Here is a 23,340-nt window from a genome sequence, read left to right as displayed (position 1 = left end):
ATTGCCACCCCCACTCTCGGGTTGTCTGCCTGTCAAACAAAATTCCAGTTGTGCTTGGTGATTATAAATGCGACATTAACCTCATTTTCATAATAACGACAGTTCGTCATGAAACAGGAAAACTAGAGATGTATTCGCCAAACAGTCTATGTTGACTGCCGATAACATTAAGACAGCCCATTGGAGTACTGTTACACATTAACGGAGGGGTTCAATACACTAATTGTAACAGCGCGTCTTCTAACCGAGGGGAGCCAATTGGGAATCAGAACAGCTCAAACATAACCACTGCATTGAACGGAGTAATCCAGTCGGCTTTGCGTTCGGCTGGGTAACGGATCGAGTATTGTCATGACTGGTGGAGCTTTTTGTTCTTGAAGGAAGTATCTAGGATAGATACAATGCTGTATTCAATCCGCGTGCTGTCAAAAAGAGCATTTGGCGCTAAGACTCGGTGTTGGCGCTTCGGGAATAACCGTACGGCGAGCACCTTGGCTTGAGTCGATCGATCTGAGAACAGGGGGTGGGGCATAGCCTTCAGGTGCGTCCAGGGTGTTGGTTCGAAGCGACACTCGGCTTCAAACAGCGTTCTTTGCAAGACTGTACAGCTTGTATGAAGCGGTGGATCTAGCAGATTTCAAGTTAGTGACAACACCGATCGTGTTTCAAAATGGCGAGCGGCGAGGATAGAAACACTGAAAATAGTGTAGTTCGCTACAACACGACCAATGACCCCGAAGCTGTGCACGTGGATCTTCAATCGCCGGCCAAAAACCGATACAAGGGCACCCCACTGAGCCCTAACAAGAAAGCCCCCATCGTCCTGTTCGAGAGAGCGTCAGGGAGCTGGTGGAACCCGACTTTTGATTCCAAGATTCTGGAAGATCAACTCTGGAGTTGCTACTTGCCACAAACTCGGAGACGGTTCCAATATGCTCTCTTCTACATTGTGACAGCATGTTTAGCATGGCTTATATTCTTCGGTCTGACCAAGGAACTAAACTGGATGTATTTCCTTGGCGGCACAGGATGTTTGCTTGCTGTGACTCTGCTCATCTTTGGATTTACAAAGATCCCATTATATGAACGTTTTTATTTGCCAACTTCTATCGTCTTTGTGCTTTTCCTTATGGCCTTGATCCTATGTCCCTTTGCCTTTAAGTCCTCCTCAGATCTCTCGACAATTGGGTCTTTTTTCAGGATCTGTTGAAATTCTTCTAATGATATACACCTTCATACCCATGCCACTGTTCGCTGCAGTGTTGATAGGCATTGTCTATTCCATTTTGTACGAAATTTTGGTAGCACTTACGATAACAGGAATGCAAGAGGCTACATTCATTATCGGGAAAATTTTGCTCCATTGTTGTATCCATTTGATAGGGATCCATATTTTCATAATGTCCCAAGTTCGTCGTCATAGTACCTTCTGGAAGATCGGACAATCAGTGATGTCGCGTCGAGATCTGCAGGTTGAGAAACAGCTGAAGGAAAAGATGATCCATTCTCTTATGCCGCCGTCAGTTGCAGATGCTGTGATGAAGTCACGTGACAAAGATGAAGACGAACCAGAAGACCAAAAGAGCAGGAAAAAGAACAAGAACCGAAAACAGGAACCTGACAAAGGAAAAATTCGATTCAGACCATTCAACATGAACCAGCTAGATAATGTAAGTATCCTGTTTGCAGACATTGTCGGCTTTACGAAAATGAGTTCCAATAAGACTGCCGAGCATTTGGTGAGTCTCCTGAATGACCTGTTTGGAAGATTTGACAAGCTGTGTACTAACTGTGGATGTGAGAAGATCAGTACCCTTGGTGACTGTTACTACTGTGTGTCTGGATGTCCCGAGCCTCGCCCAGACCATGCCATATGCTGCGTGGAGATGGGCCTGGGAATGATTGAACTGATCAAGAAGTTTGATGAGGACAACCAAGAGGAGGTTAACATGAGAGTGGGAGTTCACACCGGAACCGTACTCTGTGGAATTGTCGGAACGAGAAGGTTCAAATTCGATGTGTGGTCCAATGATGTCACTCTTGCCAATACAATGGAGTCATCTGGCCGTCCAGGAACTGTTCATATATCAGAGATGACCTACAAGTTCTTGAAGGATCTGTATGAGGTGGAAGAAGGAGAGGTAGTTGAAGGTAAGACTGATTTTTCTTCACAACACAAAGTCTGTGACAGCTCTACCCCCATCTAATTCTGGAGTCGATTGTGATTTTCATATTGCATGGTATCAATCGTATGCCATTAAATGAGCATCAGCTGACCATGACAGCTGAAGGGGAATTGTCCACTATTTGGAGGGTGACCAGAAAGGATGGCAAAGTTTTGGCTGTCATCTCTTGACTACAGTGTTCTAAATTAGTATGAAAGTCAAAGGGACCTTGTCATAACTTTCCAATTGATTTGTAAAGTAAAGAATTAAGCGGTCCTGGATTCAGATACAATAACAGCAATTCCCAGAAACCCCAAAGCCAAAGTTACTTTTAATTACTGGTAAAGACATGTTTGTCGTGGCTCTGTGATTTGGCTGCGCCTGTTGTCATGCTCTGTTGGTCATGCTTTTAATCACTGGTTTGTTCGTCTGAGGCCCTCGTTCTTGCAGATATGTAATATATTGATCCATGGAAAATGCTGACTGTGTGCTGTACACTGTTTATTCACTCACTCATTGTACATAAGAGTGGGATCAAGTTTCTCCCCGTCATCTCCTGGGTGACAGGCAGCCATAATATGCCTGTAATTTTGCTGACTAAGCAAGAAACACCATTGTTATTCCCAGTCACAACCATGGTATCATCTTTATTAGGCCTTCAGGGCACCAGTCAGGATAGATACCAATATTATTGCTTGTGACAAACAATACCCAAATGTAATCAGAGTTTCATTGACATATGCTATGTTACTATAAAATAAATGCCATACATTTGGTGATGTCAATCAACTCTACCTTAAAATTTGTTTAATGAGAGCCACAAGATTCTTTTAGTCTCATATATCGTCACAATAAATGGTATATGGCAAGTCCTAATCATTATGGAAGCTATTTCTCTAGCATTACTGGCTAATTCGTATTACAGCTTCAGCTGGCTTAGCCTCATATAAAGCCTTTTCTATTGCCCTTTTGGATAAGAGTTAATGAAATAGCTTCTCATTCTGATTCACGTACATATGGAGTTTTGAAAATAGGAGAACCTTTCAGAAAACATATCTGAAGTAAATGGTTTTGTTTTATTTTAATTTCTGTTATATTTTTGTAAAAATACTCTGAGATCACAGGTACATTGTACTTGTTTAACATAACCATTATCAGTGATGAGATACATTTTATAGTGTGCGCAAGCTTAACATACCGTCTGGAACATGCCTTCTGGGTATGTTGATATGGATTCATTGCGAGTGTTAAACTGACAGTTTTAATTCAGTTTTAATTCTGTATCAGTTTAAAAAAGTATATGTTTGAATGTTTTTGAGTACTAAGGTTTGACACTATGATTGCATAATGAGCAAGGATTGGGTGAAAATGAACCCCAAGTTAAACACAAACTGGTTCATAGCTACAGCTTCTTGTCTCAGGGATCACTGAGTATTGTGATTTGTGGCGTATCTAAAGTGCGATGTATATCTAAACAGGAGCAGAGTAGCATGGAGTCAGTCGCACAGTCCCTGAACCATATTATTTTCCCTACAACCTAGCTCTCCCCGCAATGCTAAAGCCTTAAATGAAGCAAGTCTAGATTTCCCCAGGTTCTAATCTCTGGTCTCCCTGGGGCTCCTTTTCAGTTTAAATGAGTTTATTTGTTTCAGTCAGAATTATATATATTCAGAGCCTAAGCGTTAGTTTAAGTAGCATGGTTCTTTTATGTTAATAATGAGTGTACCAGCAAATTGGATTCATGAATTGAAATCCTGGAGAGTTCAGTTTGCCTCTCTGTAAATTCAGATTTGTATTCATTTCAATCCAACAACACATGTTCAGAGATGTTAGTTTCCACCATGGTGATATATTAGCATGTCTAGACGTATATTGAATATGGATACTTGATTCTTCTTTGAGCAGTGTACCACTTCAAATTGCACATTTATGCATGATATTTACACATGTATATGCTAAAAATGAGTACTGGTTTGATTTGGCAGTATCCAAAAAAAGTTGGACATATATAGAGGATATTATATGAGTGCCCATGTCATACTATGTTTACGACACGAGTGAACTAAATGTTGGTATTTCCTGAGCGATAGCGAGGAATATACCAATAATTTGGGCACGAGTGTTGTTAACATAGTATGATATGGGCACGAATATAAATATCTTTTTATTACTGAAGTTGTCAAATTGAGGTAAATAAACCCAAATCTATTTTCAAACACAGGCTGGGTACCCGCCGTCATTGCATGTAGAATGCAACGTCATTAAAGAAACGTGACGTCATAGCATTGTTCATGACGTCATGTTACCATGACAAAGTGATAATTTGCCTTAAGGCAATGTATGAAAAATATGAATCCCGATAATTCCGCCCTCGTATGTAATAAATATATGTATGGTACAGGACTATTCGAAATCTGACGAGATTCAATCTGTCTCTTGTAAATGTTTTGTCAGATAGACCGTTGTGTGGAAATTTACCAATGGTGTAATGTCAAACGGTTTGTTTATAAATCAGTAAACAGTTGCTGATAGAGGCTGATATTACAGGTACTGTTGCCGGTCGTGGTTTTATACCAACCCAACATGACGTGTGATAGTTTCGGAATGACAAGTGTTGTAATAACACTGTCAAGTTGGTAACCAGTAGCAAGTGTTTCTTGTCCATGGAATAAACAAGTACGGTATATATGTATATATGTACATATTGCTATGGTGGCGCCAGTGATCATTGCAATTTTGACAGTTCTGCAGTCCCAAGTGAACTGTTTGAGAAATTTGGTTTGGGGTACCTTACAAGACATTTGGACAATATTTTGATTAGGGCTGGGACGATTCACCAATACATCATGATACATTTAAGTTTGATACAGCTATCGTGTTGTTGACTGGTGTATCGATACAAAACGATACACCACCTTTTTTCAAAACAGTTAAACATCTTAAACATGTTAAAGTACTTATTTAGAGAAAAATATGCAAATATGATAGAGTTACTTGTTTCTTTTTACAATAGTGTTATTGTTATACACAAATACCTTGAAATAAATCGTTTTAAATCTTAATACTGTGTCATTCTTTCAAGGTGTATGTATCGTGATACGTATCGTATCGTAATCGTAGGGAAAATATCACAATACGTATCGTATTGTTTGATTCCATTTTATTTTTCTTCTAAAAATAGTATATTTCCTCGTTTGTATACAACTCACTGGAGACATTTGTCTGTTCCACAAAAATTGTTACCATTTATCTATATCATGTTGTCATTAAATGCAACAGTGTGCCTAGTTCACTGCCAGTATGTCCTCAGTGTTGTTAGAGCAAGCCTCAGATTTGTTGAGTGACATGTGTCATGTTTAATGCTAATACATCATCTGGTTTGGGGTATAGTAGGTGATGATAAGAATAGTGTTTGTTGTTGAACACAAAAGTCACAGAGTGTTTATCATGTTCCCAAGGTTAAAAGGGACCTGTGAAGAGCCGGATTAGAATTGATTTTCAGCAACCCGTGCCTTTTGTAAGTAGTGACTAATGGAATCTCTCGGTCAGGCTCTCTGATTTGGTTAATGAATGTCATGGTATCCCAGTCTTGTAAATCGATGCTCATTATGTCAATCATTGGATTGTCTGGTCCAGACTCAATTATTTACAAATGACAGTCATACAATTGGAAAATTGCCGAGAAAGGCAATCTAACAAGCTAAAAATGTGTAAGATGCAGGTTTTAGATGAACCAAGGGTCATACAGTAATATTCCTTGTACCAAATTCTTGACAGTGCATATAAAGATCCTCTATCATTGAAATAATTATCACTACAGTAAACCATACCATTCAAATACAGATCTCCATATTTCCTGTATAGACCCTTGAAATATTACCCGTGAAGGTCCGGGTTAGAATGAACCTTCAGTAACCCATGCTTGTCGTAAGGGGCGACTAACGGGATCGGGTGGTCAGGCTCGCTGACTTGGTTGACACTTGCCATCGGTTCCCAATTGCGCAGATCGATGCTCATGCTGTTGATCACTGGATTGTCTGGTCCAGCCTCAATTATTTACAGACTGCCGCCATATAGCTGGAATATTGCTGAGTGTGGCGTAAAACTAAACTCACTCACTCACTCACTTGAAATATTTATCAGTGTAGCTCCACAGGACTCCCAGATAAGGGCCGTATCGGCGTATGTACGGATACAAGATATGCACGATACGGTAGGAAATGATTTAGAAAACGTAGCAGATACGCATCACAGCAATGTACGGTCTTAGAATCATTTACGGTCTATTTATCTGAAAAAAGTACTGTTCTATTGTTTATTGACCTGTTTACACAAGAGTAGCAATGTTGTGGTGCATATATGAAATGAAACAAGATTACTGATACTCCATTAAATTCCATTCAGTACTCTAAATGTACTCCTAAGGTTTTCCAGTACTCCTGAATGATAAATTAAGGAGTACGTACTCCTGATGTTGAAAAATTATCTGGAGCCCTGGCTCTAGTTTTCGTTAGGCAAGATAAAACCCTGTTTGTAAATCATTGAAACACAACAGACTGTCTATGTAACAAATACGACAGAGCTTACAGTTAATTACACTGTAATTAAGACATATTAGTAGAATATATTGTAATTGTATCTATTACTTAGCAGGTTAACTACCTCCTGCAATTATGTCTTGCACTATTCCCAATTCCAAACCAGTATCTGGGGAATCCAAAGGCTTATACATTTCTTTCCATTAAGGAATGTTCTAGTGATTTAGGGAGCCATGGCACATTCTTGGACAGCAGACTAGCATAGAGCAGCTCATCAGTGAGCGATAAGTTGAGAGATCTGCAAGTACAGGGCTCTGACAGCATTAGGTGTCATATTTCTGGTAACAGCTGAGTGCCTCTTTATATCTTAGGTATATTCTTGAAGCTGCTACACTATGTAGGTTGTTTGGGTAATCATGAATATTTACTGAATTTGTATGTGTTCAATCTGCATACAACTGTCAACGGGCTAGTGATAATCGCTAGGGGTCAAAGGGTACGCTCTTGCCACAGTTCTGTATGTATAGCGATACAAGGCCTTCGGTTCAGTCTGTTTTGGTTCATTTTATGAGATATGATCGTATTGCAGAAAATTGACAAGAGCCAAACCTTACATTGCTTAATAACATGGATAAAAACTAACCATAATCTTTGTTATTTTGAATGAACAAAACCGTCATTTTATGACTAGATAGGAATGATGGTACGAAAACCGAATTGCATTACAGTATACCAAACAAAGGCAACATACCATGGTACTATCAATACCGCGATATACCATTTCACCCCTGATAATCGCGCAAATCTGGTCACGAAACCCACTTGATTGTTAATTGTTTGTTTAGCATTAAAACCAACCAATATTGTATCTAAGTCATATGTACCTTTCATAAATGTTTGATTTTTTGCTGTAGACATTATTCATGCATGATAACAGTCTATTCTGCAAGTATTTCTCATTTACATATGTATAATGGCTGTATGGATGATGAAAACAGTCTGATATATCATTGTCAGTGTTTATCATGGAAATGGATTATTAATCATATATATGTTTGAGACAGACTTTCTGCAATAGATTGCAGTAACATAATTCGTCTACAGCATGCCACACGGAATATTACCCAACATGCTCGAGGTGTTCGGCATTTTACTCCCTTATAGAGCTGCAGTCAGATCAATTTACTTACAGTAGTTTTTTGTCTTTAACCAAAATACCTGAAGGCTTAAATGCAAAATATAAGGAATGATGAATTTTAACATGTGGCTAAATTATTACGGCATTGTGTTTTCTGTTATTTCATGAGAATGACACTGTGGCAATTTTTGTTAAAGGAGTAGGGGAATGCTGTTCTTTACTCAATCGAAAGTTGTGATATCTCCTATCAAACTGTGAGTATGGTTTTAAGCCGCTTTTAACAATATTCCAGCAATATTACGGCTGGGGTCACCAGAAATGGGCTTCACACATTGTACCGATGTGGGAATCGAACCTGGGTCTTCAGCGTGACAAACCAACGTTTTAACCACTAGGCTACCCCGCCAATCCCGTATCAAACTGTAAAGCGTTCGCTCGTCACGCCGAAGACCCGGGTTCGATTCCCCACATGGGTACAATGTGTTAAGCCCATTTCTGGTGTCCCCTGCCGTGATATTGCTGGAATATTGCTAAAAGCGGCGTAAAACCAAAACTCACTCACCGTATCAAACTGGGGTGTACAACTATGCTACTCAAAAGAAGTGAAGGATCACAGATTCTGTCATATTACTGCAGTATATCTGTCATTGTGGACTGAGCCAAGTACTAATACTAATACTACATATGGAAGAATTGGGTGGTTAATAACTTATTTATATGGCGTATATAAACCTGTCATTGTAACTGTAAATTGTGTGTTTCAAGGTTACTGGATCATTCAGTGGTTTCCCATTACAAAACTATGGTGCTTTTTTATTATCTAGTTGGAGTTGGACATTATTTCGGTCTGGCTGGCCTTCTTCGAGGGGCGCTGGGGTAGCCTAGTGGTTATCATGCCAAAGACCAGGTTTGATTCACAACATGGGTACAATGTGTGAAGCCCATTTCTGGGGTCCCTGCTGTAATATTGCTAAAAGTGGTGTAAAACTAAACTCACCCTACTTCAAGTTTTAGTTCTGAGCAGATAAAATTTGGTTACGTTGAAAAGTTAAGCTTGGTGGTAAGTACCTGAAAGCTCCAGTAATCTAAGAACCTGATTGGGAAGAGATTTCTTCCATTGACCAAGAAGATCCCCAGTACTTCATGACAGGATTAGTCTTACTGCCTGAGGTTGGCGAGGCTGGACTAAGATCTCCATTGGAAATGTATAATCCACGGTCATTCATGCACTGCTAACAGTGGTTAATCAGGAATGTAGCCTGTCCCCTTTAAGAGTCAGGTCAAGGGATAATACTAATAAACCGGAATGTTTTATTGCGTTGATATTTTTTACAGCAGTGGAAATGAGATGGCTTCATAAACTCTTGGGATGACAGGGATTGTTGTGGCGTTGTTGCGTGAGACGGGGGAAGAAGATACGTTTATATATAAGATAGAAATATTGTATTTCTAATGTAACCACTACAGTGAGTGATTGAGTTAAGTTTTACGCCGCACTCAATGACTCAAAAGTTATCAGTAGTTCTGGCAATGTTTCGGAGTATATTCTGCCGCAGTGGCTAGGAGTATATTCTATTCCTGCATCAGGAGACTATACACTATGCTAATTTGATACAGAAGTTGACGTCCATAAATCTTCACCTTTATGTGTATCATTTCTGAATGCCATTTAAGATTCTTGGGAGCTTTATTCATTATGAGACCGCCTCTGTGGTGTAGTGGTTAGAGACCGTCCACCTGGGAGAGTGTCGGAAGGTCGCTGAGTTCGATCCCCGACCGCGTCATACCAAAAGACGTTAAAATATGGTACTTGTTGGTCCCTGCCTGGCGCTCGGCATTAATGGGTACAACAAGGACTGGTCGGCTCGGAGTCAGTATAATGTGTCTGAGTGGGGTATCCATGCTTCACTGCGGCATGGTATCTCAGTGGGCTAGCACTATAAAACCAGCTTAAGTCTGGGCTAGTACAAGCAGCCGCACATACACATACACACGCATGCACGTCGTCATATGAGCGAAATATTCTCAAGCACGACGTTAAACCCAATTTCACGTCACCTTATTCATTATGATCAGGACTCATGTGGAACCTAACTAACTGCATTGTTTTTAACCTTGGCTGCCCGATTATGTTTCTAAGTTAGCGTGCACTGTTCACTTGTGGGTTATACCAGAGTATGCAGTTCAAACTGGCATTAAACCCAACTGATTAAAACGGGCACGATTCCCTGGTGATAATTAGTTCATCCAAATTGGTTAGTCTATTTTAATCATATTTGGTTCAGAAACTACCTTCCAGCTAGTTACTTTGGGAAGCTGCAGGATTAGAAATTAAGGTTTTCTTTCGTGTGAAATGTACAACAGAATATTAAAGGTGGTAGTCCAATACAAACTGTCTCTTGTTCATCCAGAATTGTACTAGCTGGACTATCAGACCTGTGTTAATGTCAAACACAGATGAAACATGATCCATAACATAACAAAGAGACATTACCAGGGCTCCAGATAATTTTTCAACATCAGGAGTACGTACTCCTTATTTGTTCGATATTGAGTACTGGAAAACCTTAAGTGTACGTTTAGAGTACTGAATGGAAGCTAATGGACTATCAGTAATCTTGTGTTTCGTTTCATACATGCACCTTAACATTGCTACTCTTGTGTAAACAGGTCAATAAACAATAAAACAATACTTTTTTTTTCAGATAAATACGTCTGTAAATGATTCTAAGACCGTACACCATTGCTGTGGTGCATATCCGCTACGTTTTCTAAATTATTTCCTACCGTATCGTGCATATTTTTTATTCGTACATACGCCGATACGGCCCTTATCTGGAGCCCTGCATTACTCTATACCCATATTCCTTAAAATGAATATACCCATGATCCTTAATAATGATTTGCTCATACATGCCCAACACCAGGTGTGGAAATAACCCATTGCCCGACATCTAGTCCAGTGGTTTTTCTGTCGGGCAAGCAAATTTGTATATCACACTGTACGTGTGTCCAGTTGACTTTCCAATGTTAATTATGTTGTTTATTTAAAAAGTCAACAAGAAAACGGATGGTATGGTGGAAAAATGATCAGGGCAAGTGATTTTACATGTGCCGCTGTACCGGAGTACCCTAGCAATTTTAAAGTTATTTCCACCCCGGAACACAAGAATTTACCTTGGCTTGTACAGAGGCCGATGTTATGACCCAAGTGTGCAACGAATATCAGTGAAATATTTGCGAAAGGTTGCACCTGGATTGATGACATCATGGTTTCACCATTTATTGTTCATATCAAAAGGGTTTAGCCTTGTAGTTAAATTGTTAGCTTGTCACGTTAAGGAGCTTGATTCGCTTCCTCACATGGTGATATTGCTGAAATATTGCTAAAAGCAGTGTAAAACCTTACTGACTTGAATTTGTCTTGGCTCAAAGAAACAGCAAGTTGATCAGTAATTTCAGTCCTTTCTGATGGTGATACACACTTGTTCAAATTATAGCAGTATTGTGAATGTTGGGTCGATATAATGTAAACAAATACTTGCTATTCTGTGTGAATTCATGTTTATTGGATAAGACAATGAGTTGAGCTGTTCACAAAGTCATTATCATAATATTATAATAAATTGCAGCTTTAGCTGTGTCAACGTCAATTGTGTATCGTGACATCTGGTAAACCTGACTTGTATCCAAAGTTCCGCATATGTTACATATACAGTTTCTCAGTTACCAGCCTTGTATTGACAGTTCAATAACTTACACGTGGTTGTGCTACTCGTTACCATGGTTACACGTAAACTACCTATCCGATATGGTCAGCTGCTCCCCACCCAATGAACTCGACATGTGTTTCTTGAACTGAAGCATTTCCGAGTCATGAGCTTTCACTTAGGTTTGGCTGCCAATTCCTTTTACAAAATGTATCCATTAACTAGAACATGCTGATGTATGGAAACATTCCGTCTTGATTGTGTTGAGCAGACCGGCTCGGGGTTCTGGTTTATAAACTCTCCTGGAGTGGAGGCCGATTGATCAGATGGGTCTGGGGAAGAGTTATAGTAGGATGCTGATTATGGCTGCTTAATTAGCCAGGCACATCAGTGGAGTTTGTGAGATGCAGTCAGTTTCCATGGCGTATATCAGCCAAGACTTACATAAGGTGGAGTGATTTTGTTTCGCCTTCATGGTCACAGTGTCGGATCAGCGTTAATGGCTGTTGTGGTAGATTTGTTTTGCCTGTATTCAGGTTGAGGGCTTTGTCTTGTGTACGGCTGTACTTGGGTAGACTAACATTCGTCGCTTAATATATAGGTAGTCATAGTCGTAGAATATATAATTTTGTGAGAAACAAATAATCCCTTTTGAATTGAAAAGGGGTCCAAGTGAGATGTTGTGGTTGTGTTTTGCTTGTATCCAAGTTGAAGGTTTTGTCTTGTGTTCGTCTGTACTTGGGTAGACTAGCCCCTAGTGTCTGAATATATTGGTAGTCATAGTCTCTAAATATTTATAATTTTGATAGAAACAAATAATCCCTTTTGAATTGAAAAGGAGTCCAAGTGAGATGTTGGGGTAGACTTTGATTTGCCTGTATTCAGGTTGAGTGTTTTGTAGTGTGGGGTATGTACTTGGCTAGACCAACCCTTCGTCTCTGAATATATAGGTAGCCATAGTCTCTGAATATATATAATTTTGATCGAAACAAATAATCCCTTTTGACTGAAATGAAGCCTCAGTGATATGGGCCATTCAGAACCTGAAATCTAGACTTGCTCTTTTTGAGGCATTTGTATTGTAGAAAGGGCTTGGCGGAAGGGAAAATACTGTGGCTTAGGGACTGTGAGACTGACTAGTACTTGGCTAAAGCAGTCAAGTATTAAGTACTTGCATGAGACTGACCACAGCAGTAGCAGAGCCTGTGGTATTTCAGCTATTGTATTTTTGTTGTAACAGTGCTGCCAGTTTTGATATGTTGTGTACACTGAAAGCTGTCTCACTCTCCAAGAAGGTTCGTTTGCTCAACATTATACATGTATGACATTAAAGTTTGATTCACTTCTCCCCTGCGTTAGCACTGGCATATGTTTCACCACATAGATCCACAGGTCACTGGACAGATATGAGCCATATTGTTCACTACATGTGGCGCCATATTGGTCACTGCATGAAAATACAGAGCCCTGTAATTGCCCTTATACATAATAATAATAATAATATTAATAGTGCCTATTTATAGTGCGCACAAATCCCTTTTAATCGTAAACATGCTCATGACGCATACAGACCAATATTGCTCCCTAGGTACAAAGCCATATTTATTCCTGCAGATACGGAGTCGTTGCGTTCATTTCATATTGCACCATATGGTTCCCTACAAACAGATTTGTAGTCATATTGTTCCCCACAGATTTAGAGCCATATGCTTCACTTGTTTTACTACATTACATAATTTCATAAAGGAATTGAAGTGTGCAGTATGATATACAACACAATACCACAAGAGACAGCGTATCAAATAAATTGAAGTTTTTTTAGTTTCATTCGTGCTAACTATTCCAGCTTTTATGGGTTTTCTACTGCTACAGCTGCTTATTAATGGCGGAAATATTTCCATGTGGCATCGATTCCATATTACCAACTTTTAGTTTCTCTTTATTTAACATGATTTGAATTAACCAGTCCTTTCATGTCTACTTAAACAACATTAAGAGTGCAGAATAAATCTTTGTCCTGACAAGCAATAGTGACAGAATCTTAGAGTGTATGTGGAATGGATGGAGGTCATTCCCCCTTGTATGATATTACAAAGGGAGATAATGCCACTCTTTTGTTCTCATTCAGTGTATGGATCTTCTAACAGTACAACGCTATTATCACAAAATAATTTGATTTAATTTTAAATTTGATTTTGTTTGTGTGTTCTGCTCTGAACATTTGATAAAAGTACAAAGGAGTAAAATGTCCAAAAATATAGAACGCCAACATCTCAGTTTCTTTTGAAAAGAATTTTGTATGTGTACTGACTTGCATGTAAGATTCTAAATATATCAGAACAGAATTATCTGTCAGTGTCAACCTAAATATGTTCGTTAGATACTTCACCGAGTTCATCCCCAGAAATCAATGCTGGTTGTATGAGGACACTTTATTGATCAGGATGTCAGGCTTGTTTTTGATGCATGTCATCTTACACTGACTGAGGGGGTGGTAGGGTAGCTCAGTGGTTAAAGCGTTGGCCCGTTACGTTGATTGCCCAGGTTCGATTCCCCACATGGGTACAATGTGTGAAGCCCATTTCTGGTGTGCCCTGTTGTGATATTGGTGGAATTATGCTACAAGCGACGTAAAACACAATTCACTCACTCATTCACTGACTGGTTGTGTTGCTCATGATATCAATCACCTGATGAGAAAAAATGTGTGAAAAAGTATATATACACCCATAATTGATGGTGACTAAAAATAAACCAAGAAGTGGAAATTTGATGAACTATTTCAATTGGATATTTTGATATTTGATTTGCACTCTCCTGGAGAAATTTTCAGCCTTGAATATTTTGATAATTTTTTCGTAATTTTGGGGTCAAATCTGAATGTCAAATGTACAATTTTTTGCACAACTTGAAGGTGATATTGTCTGTTGTTCAGAAACAAGCAACCATAAACTTCATACCTTATACCCAACATGCAGCAAATATATACATGTGGGTTCATTGCGCGAAAACAGTTGATAATTTCACAGCTGATGAATACACATTTGAAACTCTGTACATTAATTCATGTGGCAAACTGTACAAGTGGATGTATGTTACACGTGAATACACACAGGAAACAGCGCAAGTAAATGGGTTTAAGGCCATTATTCAATTTATCGGGATGCAGTAAAAACTTTGTGATTTAGCTGATGCATATTAATGTGTTGTCCAGGAAACAGTATCATATGGTTGTGTAGATGGATTTCAAAGATTTTCATGCACCTGCTCTGTAGGCCAATATTTGGCTCCAAGTCTGCAAATATGCAACAGACTAGAATTTATGAGCTCGTAATAATCCTGCTTCATCGATTGGAACAAAAAGTGAGCGATTGTTAATTTGGGAATACTTTTCTGTAGTGAAAACTGAACACATAGCAAATATCATATTCAGAATCACTTACTTTTTTTGTTGGGTATATTATTAAATTTTATAACTAATGGTACGGTTTTTCAGAATTGTCATGTATATCAACGATTATCAGGTCGGATATAGAGGAAGGTGTTTTGATGCCACTGAATACATAGTTAAAATGCTTCCATTTTTATGAAAATATTAAGTTAGAAAAAGTAGAATTTTGAACTGAGCAAAAATCAACAGCACCTTTTTGTGTCCATGTTTGCCTGCCATTTACACTGAGTTGGGAATCCTAAATCTATATCTATTGTTTTACCAACATGTTAACCAAAAATTGATATTGGATTATACTGACTGATTTTGTTTTCTGTTTGAATTGTTACAGATTTGCTAGGTTGAGGTGTTTTCAAGCAGGTCATTGTAACAAGTCTGTACTCATCTGCTTAATGTTAATTTGTCGATCTAGTTTAATCTGACAGTAAGCGTTTGCCCTAATCAAATAGAGACCGTGTCTATACTTCACGCAGGGCACTAACTACAATGTCTAGACATACAGGAGAAATGGCCACTGACCATTGGTCCAGACCATCTCCAGGAATCTTCTGGATGAAGACATCGCTGGTGCTTGAGAAATACCCCTGCTGATCAAGGACAAGTGTTAGTATCACAGTACATTAGACTCCAGCAGTGTTGTTTTCAATAAGTTCAGCCTTAATTATAATTTACTGTACATCATGAAATTAATGCGTCACAAATTTAATGCGAGTGCGAGGGTCTAGTCTAAAATGCGTCACGAAATTAATGCGAGCTCAGGAATCTGTGTTGATGATAAAATGTGACACCCTGAATCTTTGATGTTGTTCTTTTTCTTTTCACACTTGTTATTTACCAAATAACCTGAATTGAGCTTGTTAAGCAATGAATGGAAATGAGCTGACGATGTTTTGATTACGCTGCCATGTTTGATCACGTGATTGCTTGCTACTACTTGTCTTATGACAACATGTATAAACGTTATCCGACTTGAAAGACACAAGTCATCTACCAAGGTACAACAAACAAGTGGCTGGAGAATGTCCGGTCTGGCTGATGTGCTTGAGTGACTTTAAACAATGACCAGTGATTGTAACCAGTGATAATTACATGTGGCTTGAGATACCTGTAATGAGGAAGTGACCTGTATTGGTGTAATGTGTAGTGTCAACAGATTTACGTTTTCTGTCTTTTATCAAGTAGACATGGTCAGACTGAAATGCGTCATTATAATAATGCAAGAAGAGTACAGACGCATTTTTCGCATTAATGAAATGCTCGCATTAATTTCACGATTTACAGTAACTTCTGTGTTAAATTACACAGATGTAAGTACCTAAATCTTGGTGGATTATCATGGTGGTAGGAGCTGTCCTTTGTCATGGTGAAAACCTGGCTTTGATTGTGACTTTGGCATAATATGTGGATCTTATTACTGGTGTTTTCTGGGTGATATTGTCCAAATATTCTTAAAAGCGGCGTAAGACATTATTTTCTCACTCAACTACCAGTGAAACAGCTTTGTCTGAAAACTAAACAATGAAACACCCAAGTTATGTTACTTGACTATGGTTTAACTGTCATGGCATGACAGACAGACTATAGACATGATAAATTTTGCGTTCTTTCAGGGGCAGTGGGGTAGCCTAGTGGTTAAAGCGTTTGCTCGTCATGCCGAAGATCCGGGTTCGATTCCCCACATTGGTACTATGTTTTAAGCCCATTTATAGTGTCCTTTGCTGTGATATTGCGGAAATATTGCATAAAGTGGCGTAAAACTGAACTCACTCTCTCTCACTCATTTTTGTTGACAAAAGAGCATTCAAGTATATTTTTTTCAAACTTTCAACCGTTTCTATTTGTGGATGAGACAGTTGAGGGCAATGTCATATATCAGGTGCTCAGAAAATTCTTAACAGGATTGAACAACACACTATTCAAAGTGGCAGGTTAGGGCTGAATGATACTTTGGTTCCAACAAGGCATTATACACAGGAAATGTGCATTATTTAGTGATTGGCCAGAAATAGAGCTGGGGCCATTAAGGTCTGTGTATCAAGTCCCTCAGGTGTCGTAAAGCCAGTCTTCAGTGTTTAGGGGTTCTATTTGTGGATCGATTGCTGAAATTGTTAGTGGTGAGTGTACTGGCATTGTGCTTGCTAATTGGGATGAGTTACTGCATGCCAATTTCAAGGCTGTCTATTATGCTATTGATCATTTTGATTGGGATCATATTGGATGCTGTATTTTACATTAGGAAATATTTGTCTGATGAAATTGATATGAGACGTTTTAGTTTTCGAGGATTGAGTCCAACAATAAATGTAGTATCTTTTGCTCTGTAATAGATTAAACTGTGGTAATATATTTTTGCTCATATTATTTTGTAAATTATTCAACTTGTCCAGTCTGTATGCCTTTATATTTCATTATAATGTGGAAAAGTTTATTTAAAATAAAGAAAAATTAAAAATATTAAAATAATTTAGCATTATACTTTTATGAGGACCATAAAAATTCTTAATTTTTTCATACATATGCTCACATTGGCAGCTTTACAGAAGGGTAGACAAAATTGTTATACATTTTTTAAGTCAACATTCTGCTTTATTTTTGTCAAGTTTACATAATGTTGCTTGATAACTATTCCTTTGGTGTCAATTTTGATTCCGCTGGCCTCACCTCAAATTGTTCCCATGTGACTGTTGAACAAGAACAAGTTTTAAACAATGACAAGCCTTGAGTGGTTTGATTAATATTCAAGCATAACCACAGGCTAAGTGACAATAACATAATTATTTCCTTGTGTGTTCTGCAGTGTTAAGTACTTATGTATATTTACTGCATGAAAATATTGTTTTAATGTGTTCCATTATAGTGAAAATATTATCCTACACTTAAATCAGGATTCACTCAACCGACTATAACATTGAAAACGATGACAGTGCACAAAATTTGTGTGATCAATAGGGTGAAGTCGAAAATAGAGTGCTGATTTCATATCATCCATGGGGATGTTCGTAATGTGTTAATACTATTATGAATATTAAAATGGCATGACATTGTGTCATTTGATTTCTCATGGGAAAGAAGCTGCCTAGTCATTGTTGTGGGTATAATGTGGTCGTGGTGTAGAGTTTTCAGACAGCGATCAGACCAGACAACGGTTTCTCACAGATCCGAACGTGTATGTTGTATTGTTCGAGGAGACAGTGATGATGTTGGGATGGTTATGGTGTTGTGTTTTGTCTGTGAGAATGCAAGCAAAATGCAGATCACCTGTGATGGTATCTGTTAGGTATTTAGGAGCTATCAGACGGCAATTGACGACCATTTGCATGCTATTGTTGTACAAATATTTGGATTTTGTGCTTGAGTGGACCTGAATGTTGTATAATTGTAGTACCAGATGTTAAAGTTCTGGCATGGTATTAATTGAAATTATAGGTTTTATTCTCAAAAGATTCTATTCTTTCCACCTACAGCACGTATATATGATTTTATCTATTATGCTTGTAGAAATAATGTTGTGACTGGATATTAAGTTTTTGGCTCTCCTGGGTAGGGTTTGATGTTTGAAGTTTGCAGACACTCTGATTTCTTTGAAATTGTTTGGCAAGTTAATCTTTTTGTCACCTTTGATATGTATCATCTGGTGAATCTGTCTGAAGAAAAGATATTAGAAATTTGTAGCATGAGGTCCCCGATGTTTGATGTCTCTGTTTATAGAGGTGTAATAGTATTTTTCTTGCATCCTATTTTGTTTTCTAATGGGAATTGTTGTACAAATAAAATATTCTGGAGCTGAATCATGTTTTGATTCATTTCTTGTGCTATTGAAACTCTGTTGATCTCACTGAATTGTGGAATGAATCATTGAATCCATCTGTGTCAAACTCTTTGCTGTTTTAACTTGCAGAAGTCTCTTAAGAAATGACAATCAATTTTAATCAGAATTCCTAGACTGTATAGACAATAACAAATTGTCTTATAACTTATACTACATACTGGCATCCTGTCAGCTGATCTTGACTTGCATTTTACAAGCATGAATGTTTTCTACTGGAACTTTTATTCCAGCATTCATTGGTAGCATGGTTGGTTTCAGACTCAGTGATTCATGAGTTGTGTCCCTTTGTTTTGGCAGGATCATGTTCTTTTATGCCATAATCATTCTTCATCAATGTGTGAAGCCTATTTCCGGTGTCCACAGATGTGATATTGCTGGAATATTGCTAAAAGCAGCATAAGACTAAACTCACTCACTCATCATGCTTACTTTAGCAACGCAATATCCGATTCTTGTCAGCATCAAAGTGGTAAAAAATTCAGTCTTGGACTTCACTCCCACGTTAAACTGACATGCTGTGACAGAAGTAAAATAATATTCCAACAGGCATAACGAAGGTTAATGATAGCCAACCCACTCCTGCATCTGACAACATAGCAGTGATGGTGTTGAAAACAAAATAGCTATTGCTGTTTCATGAAATGTTTAGTAGTGCACCGTCTTACAAAGTGTTATTTCTGCTTTGAAAATCCTATCACTCCCTGATTGGAAGTGTCTTCTATAATTAGCCCTTATCACTTGGCAGTTCTATCTCCCCGAGGAATCAGCAAGACATTGATATCGCTGAACAGGAATCTATTGATCTGCCAACCATCCAGGTACCGTTGTATAACACCCCCAGAACGAAATGGGGAAAAAAGTACAATTTGATTGTAAGCTTCTGATGGAGCCATGTTGATGTTTGCGGGTCCTTCTTGATGTTGTTTGGAGCCATTTTGATGTTAGTGGTGTAGTTTTTTGTCATGTTGTGCACGGAGCCAAAAGTGTGTGATGCTTCTTGTTGGATTGTTCGGACTAATGTGGTTTTTGAGAGAGTAACCATTGTGACATCATCTTTAATCTGCTCTGCAATGCAGGCACCCGATTGTTATATGTTAAGTAGTTCTCCTTCACGTTCTTTCCTGACCACACTTAATCAATGATTTACTTACAAGGCGTCTTCATCGCGGGTTCGATCCCCGACCGCGTCATACCAAAAGACGTTAACATATGGTACTTGTTGGTCCCTGCCTGGCGCTCGGCATTAATGGGTACAACAAGGACTGGTCGGCTCGGAGTCAGTATAATGTGTCTGAGTGGGATATTGATGCTTCACTGCGGCATGGTATCTCAGTGGGCTAGCACTATAAAACCAGCTTAAGTCTGGGCTGGTACAAGCAGCCGCACATACACATACACACGCATGCACGTCGTCATATGAGTGAAATATTCTCAAGCATGACGTAAAACCCAATTTCACCTCACCTCACCTACAAGGCGTCTTCATAATGTTATTTAGAATTGACAGAGTTCGATCATAGTGAGTGACTGAGTCAGGTTGCATGCCGCTTTTAGCAATATTACAGCAATATCACAGTAGGGGACACCAGAAATGGGCTTCACGCATTGCATCCTAGTGGGGAATGGAACCTGGGTCTTTGGCGTGAAGAGCAAATGCTTTACCCATCCAGCTACCCTGATGCCTCCAGTCAGGTCATAGGAATGATCTTGTTATTACAAAATGCTTTATGGATAATGCACCTCAGAATTCTTTAGGCTTTGCAATGGAAAACATGTGTCAGAATATTGTGTTTTATTTGTTTGACGGGTCAGTTTAGGTTAACAAAAAGACCTAGATTGATTGTGTGAAGATTTGATTTGCAAACATTAATGTAAATATTCAAAATATGACTTGACTGTTTTTGCCAGTTTTATCTGTTTATCACCTGTATTGTTTATTCTTCTTTGGGTGTGTGAAGATAAGGTGACACCAGTCAGATGTATAAACATACTGCACAGAGTGTATATTGTGTAAGGAAAGGTCAGGCCTGATACAAACAGCCTGTAACGAGTTGTCAGGAAGATATGTTCTGCAATGTTCAATGGTGGCCATATTGGAGGGAGAAGGGCCATGTGTTCTGATAACAACAGACTTCGCTGTTTATGTTTGCAATCATTACACAGATCATTGTTATTTTTCTCCAAACAAATGCAAATATTATTGAAATGTACTGGGAATGTGAGTCAACCGTTAATTTGTGTTGAACATGGGTGATGTAGAAATAAGTAGCTTTTAGCATGTCAACTGATGTTTTATTTATTCTTTTTGTTCATATGGTTTCACTGTATATTTTCTTCTTTGAATTTAACACTGCAGGAAATTAAACTCGGTTGTGAGTGGTTGTGGAAGCTGCTGTGGCTGAGGGGGTTTGACGGCTGACTTTGTGTGCTGGCGATTAGGTGCCTGACTCTGAGGGTGTGGGTTCAAATCCCAAATTGGACTCAACCCAACAAAAGTGCAAGAATCTGTACTTTACTAAGAAAGTGTATTCCCAAGTATTACATATATTATATCGGTTGTGAGTGTCTGTTTGTTTGTTTGCTGTGTAACGCCGCACTCAGCAAGATTCCAGCTATATGGCAGTGGTCTGCAAATAGTCAAGTCAGGACCACACAATCCAGTGACCAACAGCATGAGCATCGGTGTACACAATTGTGATATGATGACATGTGTCACCCAAGTCAGCGAGCCTAATCAACTCATCCCATTCGTCGCCTTTTAGTTTCAGGTCAAGATTGTGTTACTGAAGATTAATTCTAACCCAGATCTTTTCTGATGTGTGAGTGAATGAGCTTGGGTAAACACTGCTTTGAAGAGTGTTTGTTTGTTTGTTGCTAAATACTGTACTCAGCAATATTGCAGCTCTATGACAGTGGTCTGTACATAATCAAGACGGGGTGGGACAGCCTAGTGACTGATATCATGAGCATCGATCTATGCAGCTTAGACATGATGACATGCATCAACCAGGTCAACCTGACCATCTGATCTCATAGTTGCCTCGTACAACAAGCATGGGTTACAGCAGACCTGTTCTATCCCGGATCTTTATGTGACAGTTACATCACAGCGTGACAGCTTAACTATATGGGAAGATATCCTGAAGTGATCCGGATCTCAGAAGTGTACTACTTCAGTGAAGCCTATGAACATAAGTGATGACAAACTTAGAGACAGCTGGGGTATGAACCCAGGGTTCCTGGTGTACTCAAGCCACTAAGCCACCTGTGTCCGAGGTACCAAAGTTTTATTGTATTTGACTATGGCGGGGTTTCATGGTAGGCCTGGCTGACTGTGTACCAGCATGCTGGACAAAGTTGTTCATGTTATCAACCACTGGTTTCCATGCAGCAACTCAATAATGTACAAATTGTTGTAATAGATCCGAAATTGCTGACTGTGTTGTAATACAATTGTTAGTCACCCATGCTTTAACACTATTCGGGCAGTAGGGTATCCTAGTGGTTAAAGCATTCGCTTGTCACGCTGAAGACCTGGGTTTGATTCCCCACATGGGTACAATGTGTTGAGCCGATTTCTGGTGTCCCCAGTGGTGATTAGGGTTGGGTATTGCCAAAATTTTTGTATTGCGATATATCGTGATATGTGTTGGCATATTGCAATATGTATTGCAATATATTGTGAAAGTAATGATAAGGTAATGATTTTACTGTTTCCTTTCTTTTGAAACAATGCCACTGGCCACTGTCAGGACTCAGATGTGATTGTACAAGAGATCAATTGAAAATGTTTCCAAATTGTTTATCCCTACAATGAGTGCCGGTACCAATCTATTATATTTTATTTATATGGTTAAAAGTCTCCCAAATGCAATTATATGACCAATACACTATTCTCAAATTTTCAAAACTATTAATGTATAATAATATAAAGGATATACAAATGTTAATAGTATTTTTTACTACATCACGAAAATTACTGTTCATGGTCACGGAAATTGCCGATCATATCGGTTGAACCAGTCGCGAAAAGTGTACAGCAATATATTGTATTGTGAAGTACAAATTGCAATATACCAGTTAACCGGTATTATCGCCCACCCCTGGTGGTGATATTGCTGGAATTATGCTAAAAGCGGCGTAAAATTACACTCACTCTCTCACTCACTCATTTTAACACTACTCAACCCACATCAAATCCTGACCCTTTCCTCTGTGTTTTGGAGAAATATGTTACATCCATATGTATGAATATAGGGGTGGTTTTATCCACAAAGATATCGCCTCCAGCCTTCGTAAATACATCACGTTGCCAAGTGGGTAGTTACAGGACTGTTTGGATATCACATATCTTCTAAGCACCCTACAGCATTCTTCTTCTGTAGTTCCTGAACCGATTCCCCCAACGAACCATGGGAACCCTCAGTTGTATGTCTGTGAACTGCTGGAGGCACATGTTGGAAAATATACCACTTAATAATCGGAAACAGAGGAGGCCAGAGCCATTAC

The 23,340-nt window shown here is 38.8% G+C and overlaps 1 protein-coding gene across 1 annotated transcript in view; it reads left to right on the top strand.

Annotated features, from left to right (window-relative positions):
• The first annotated feature begins 265 nt into the window (after positions 1 to 265).
• Positions 266 to 23,340, top strand: part of LOC124280216 (adenylate cyclase type 9-like) — a 71,428-nt gene continuing 48,353 nt past the window's right edge. Inside the window, 2 exon segments of the mRNA XM_046716112.1 lie at positions 266 to 1,192; positions 1,194 to 2,151. Of these exon segments, the coding sequence (XP_046572068.1) occupies positions 671 to 1,192; positions 1,194 to 2,151 (1,480 nt within the window). The 5' untranslated portion in view covers positions 266 to 670.

The sequence above is a fragment of the Haliotis rubra genome, unplaced genomic scaffold (assembly GCF_003918875.1).
Source record: "Haliotis rubra isolate DU_JTF1 unplaced genomic scaffold, ASM391887v1 Scf262, whole genome shotgun sequence".
Lineage (NCBI taxonomy): Eukaryota > Metazoa > Mollusca > Gastropoda > Lepetellida > Haliotidae > Haliotis > Haliotis rubra.
This window is presented reverse-complemented; position numbering and strand designations above follow the sequence as displayed.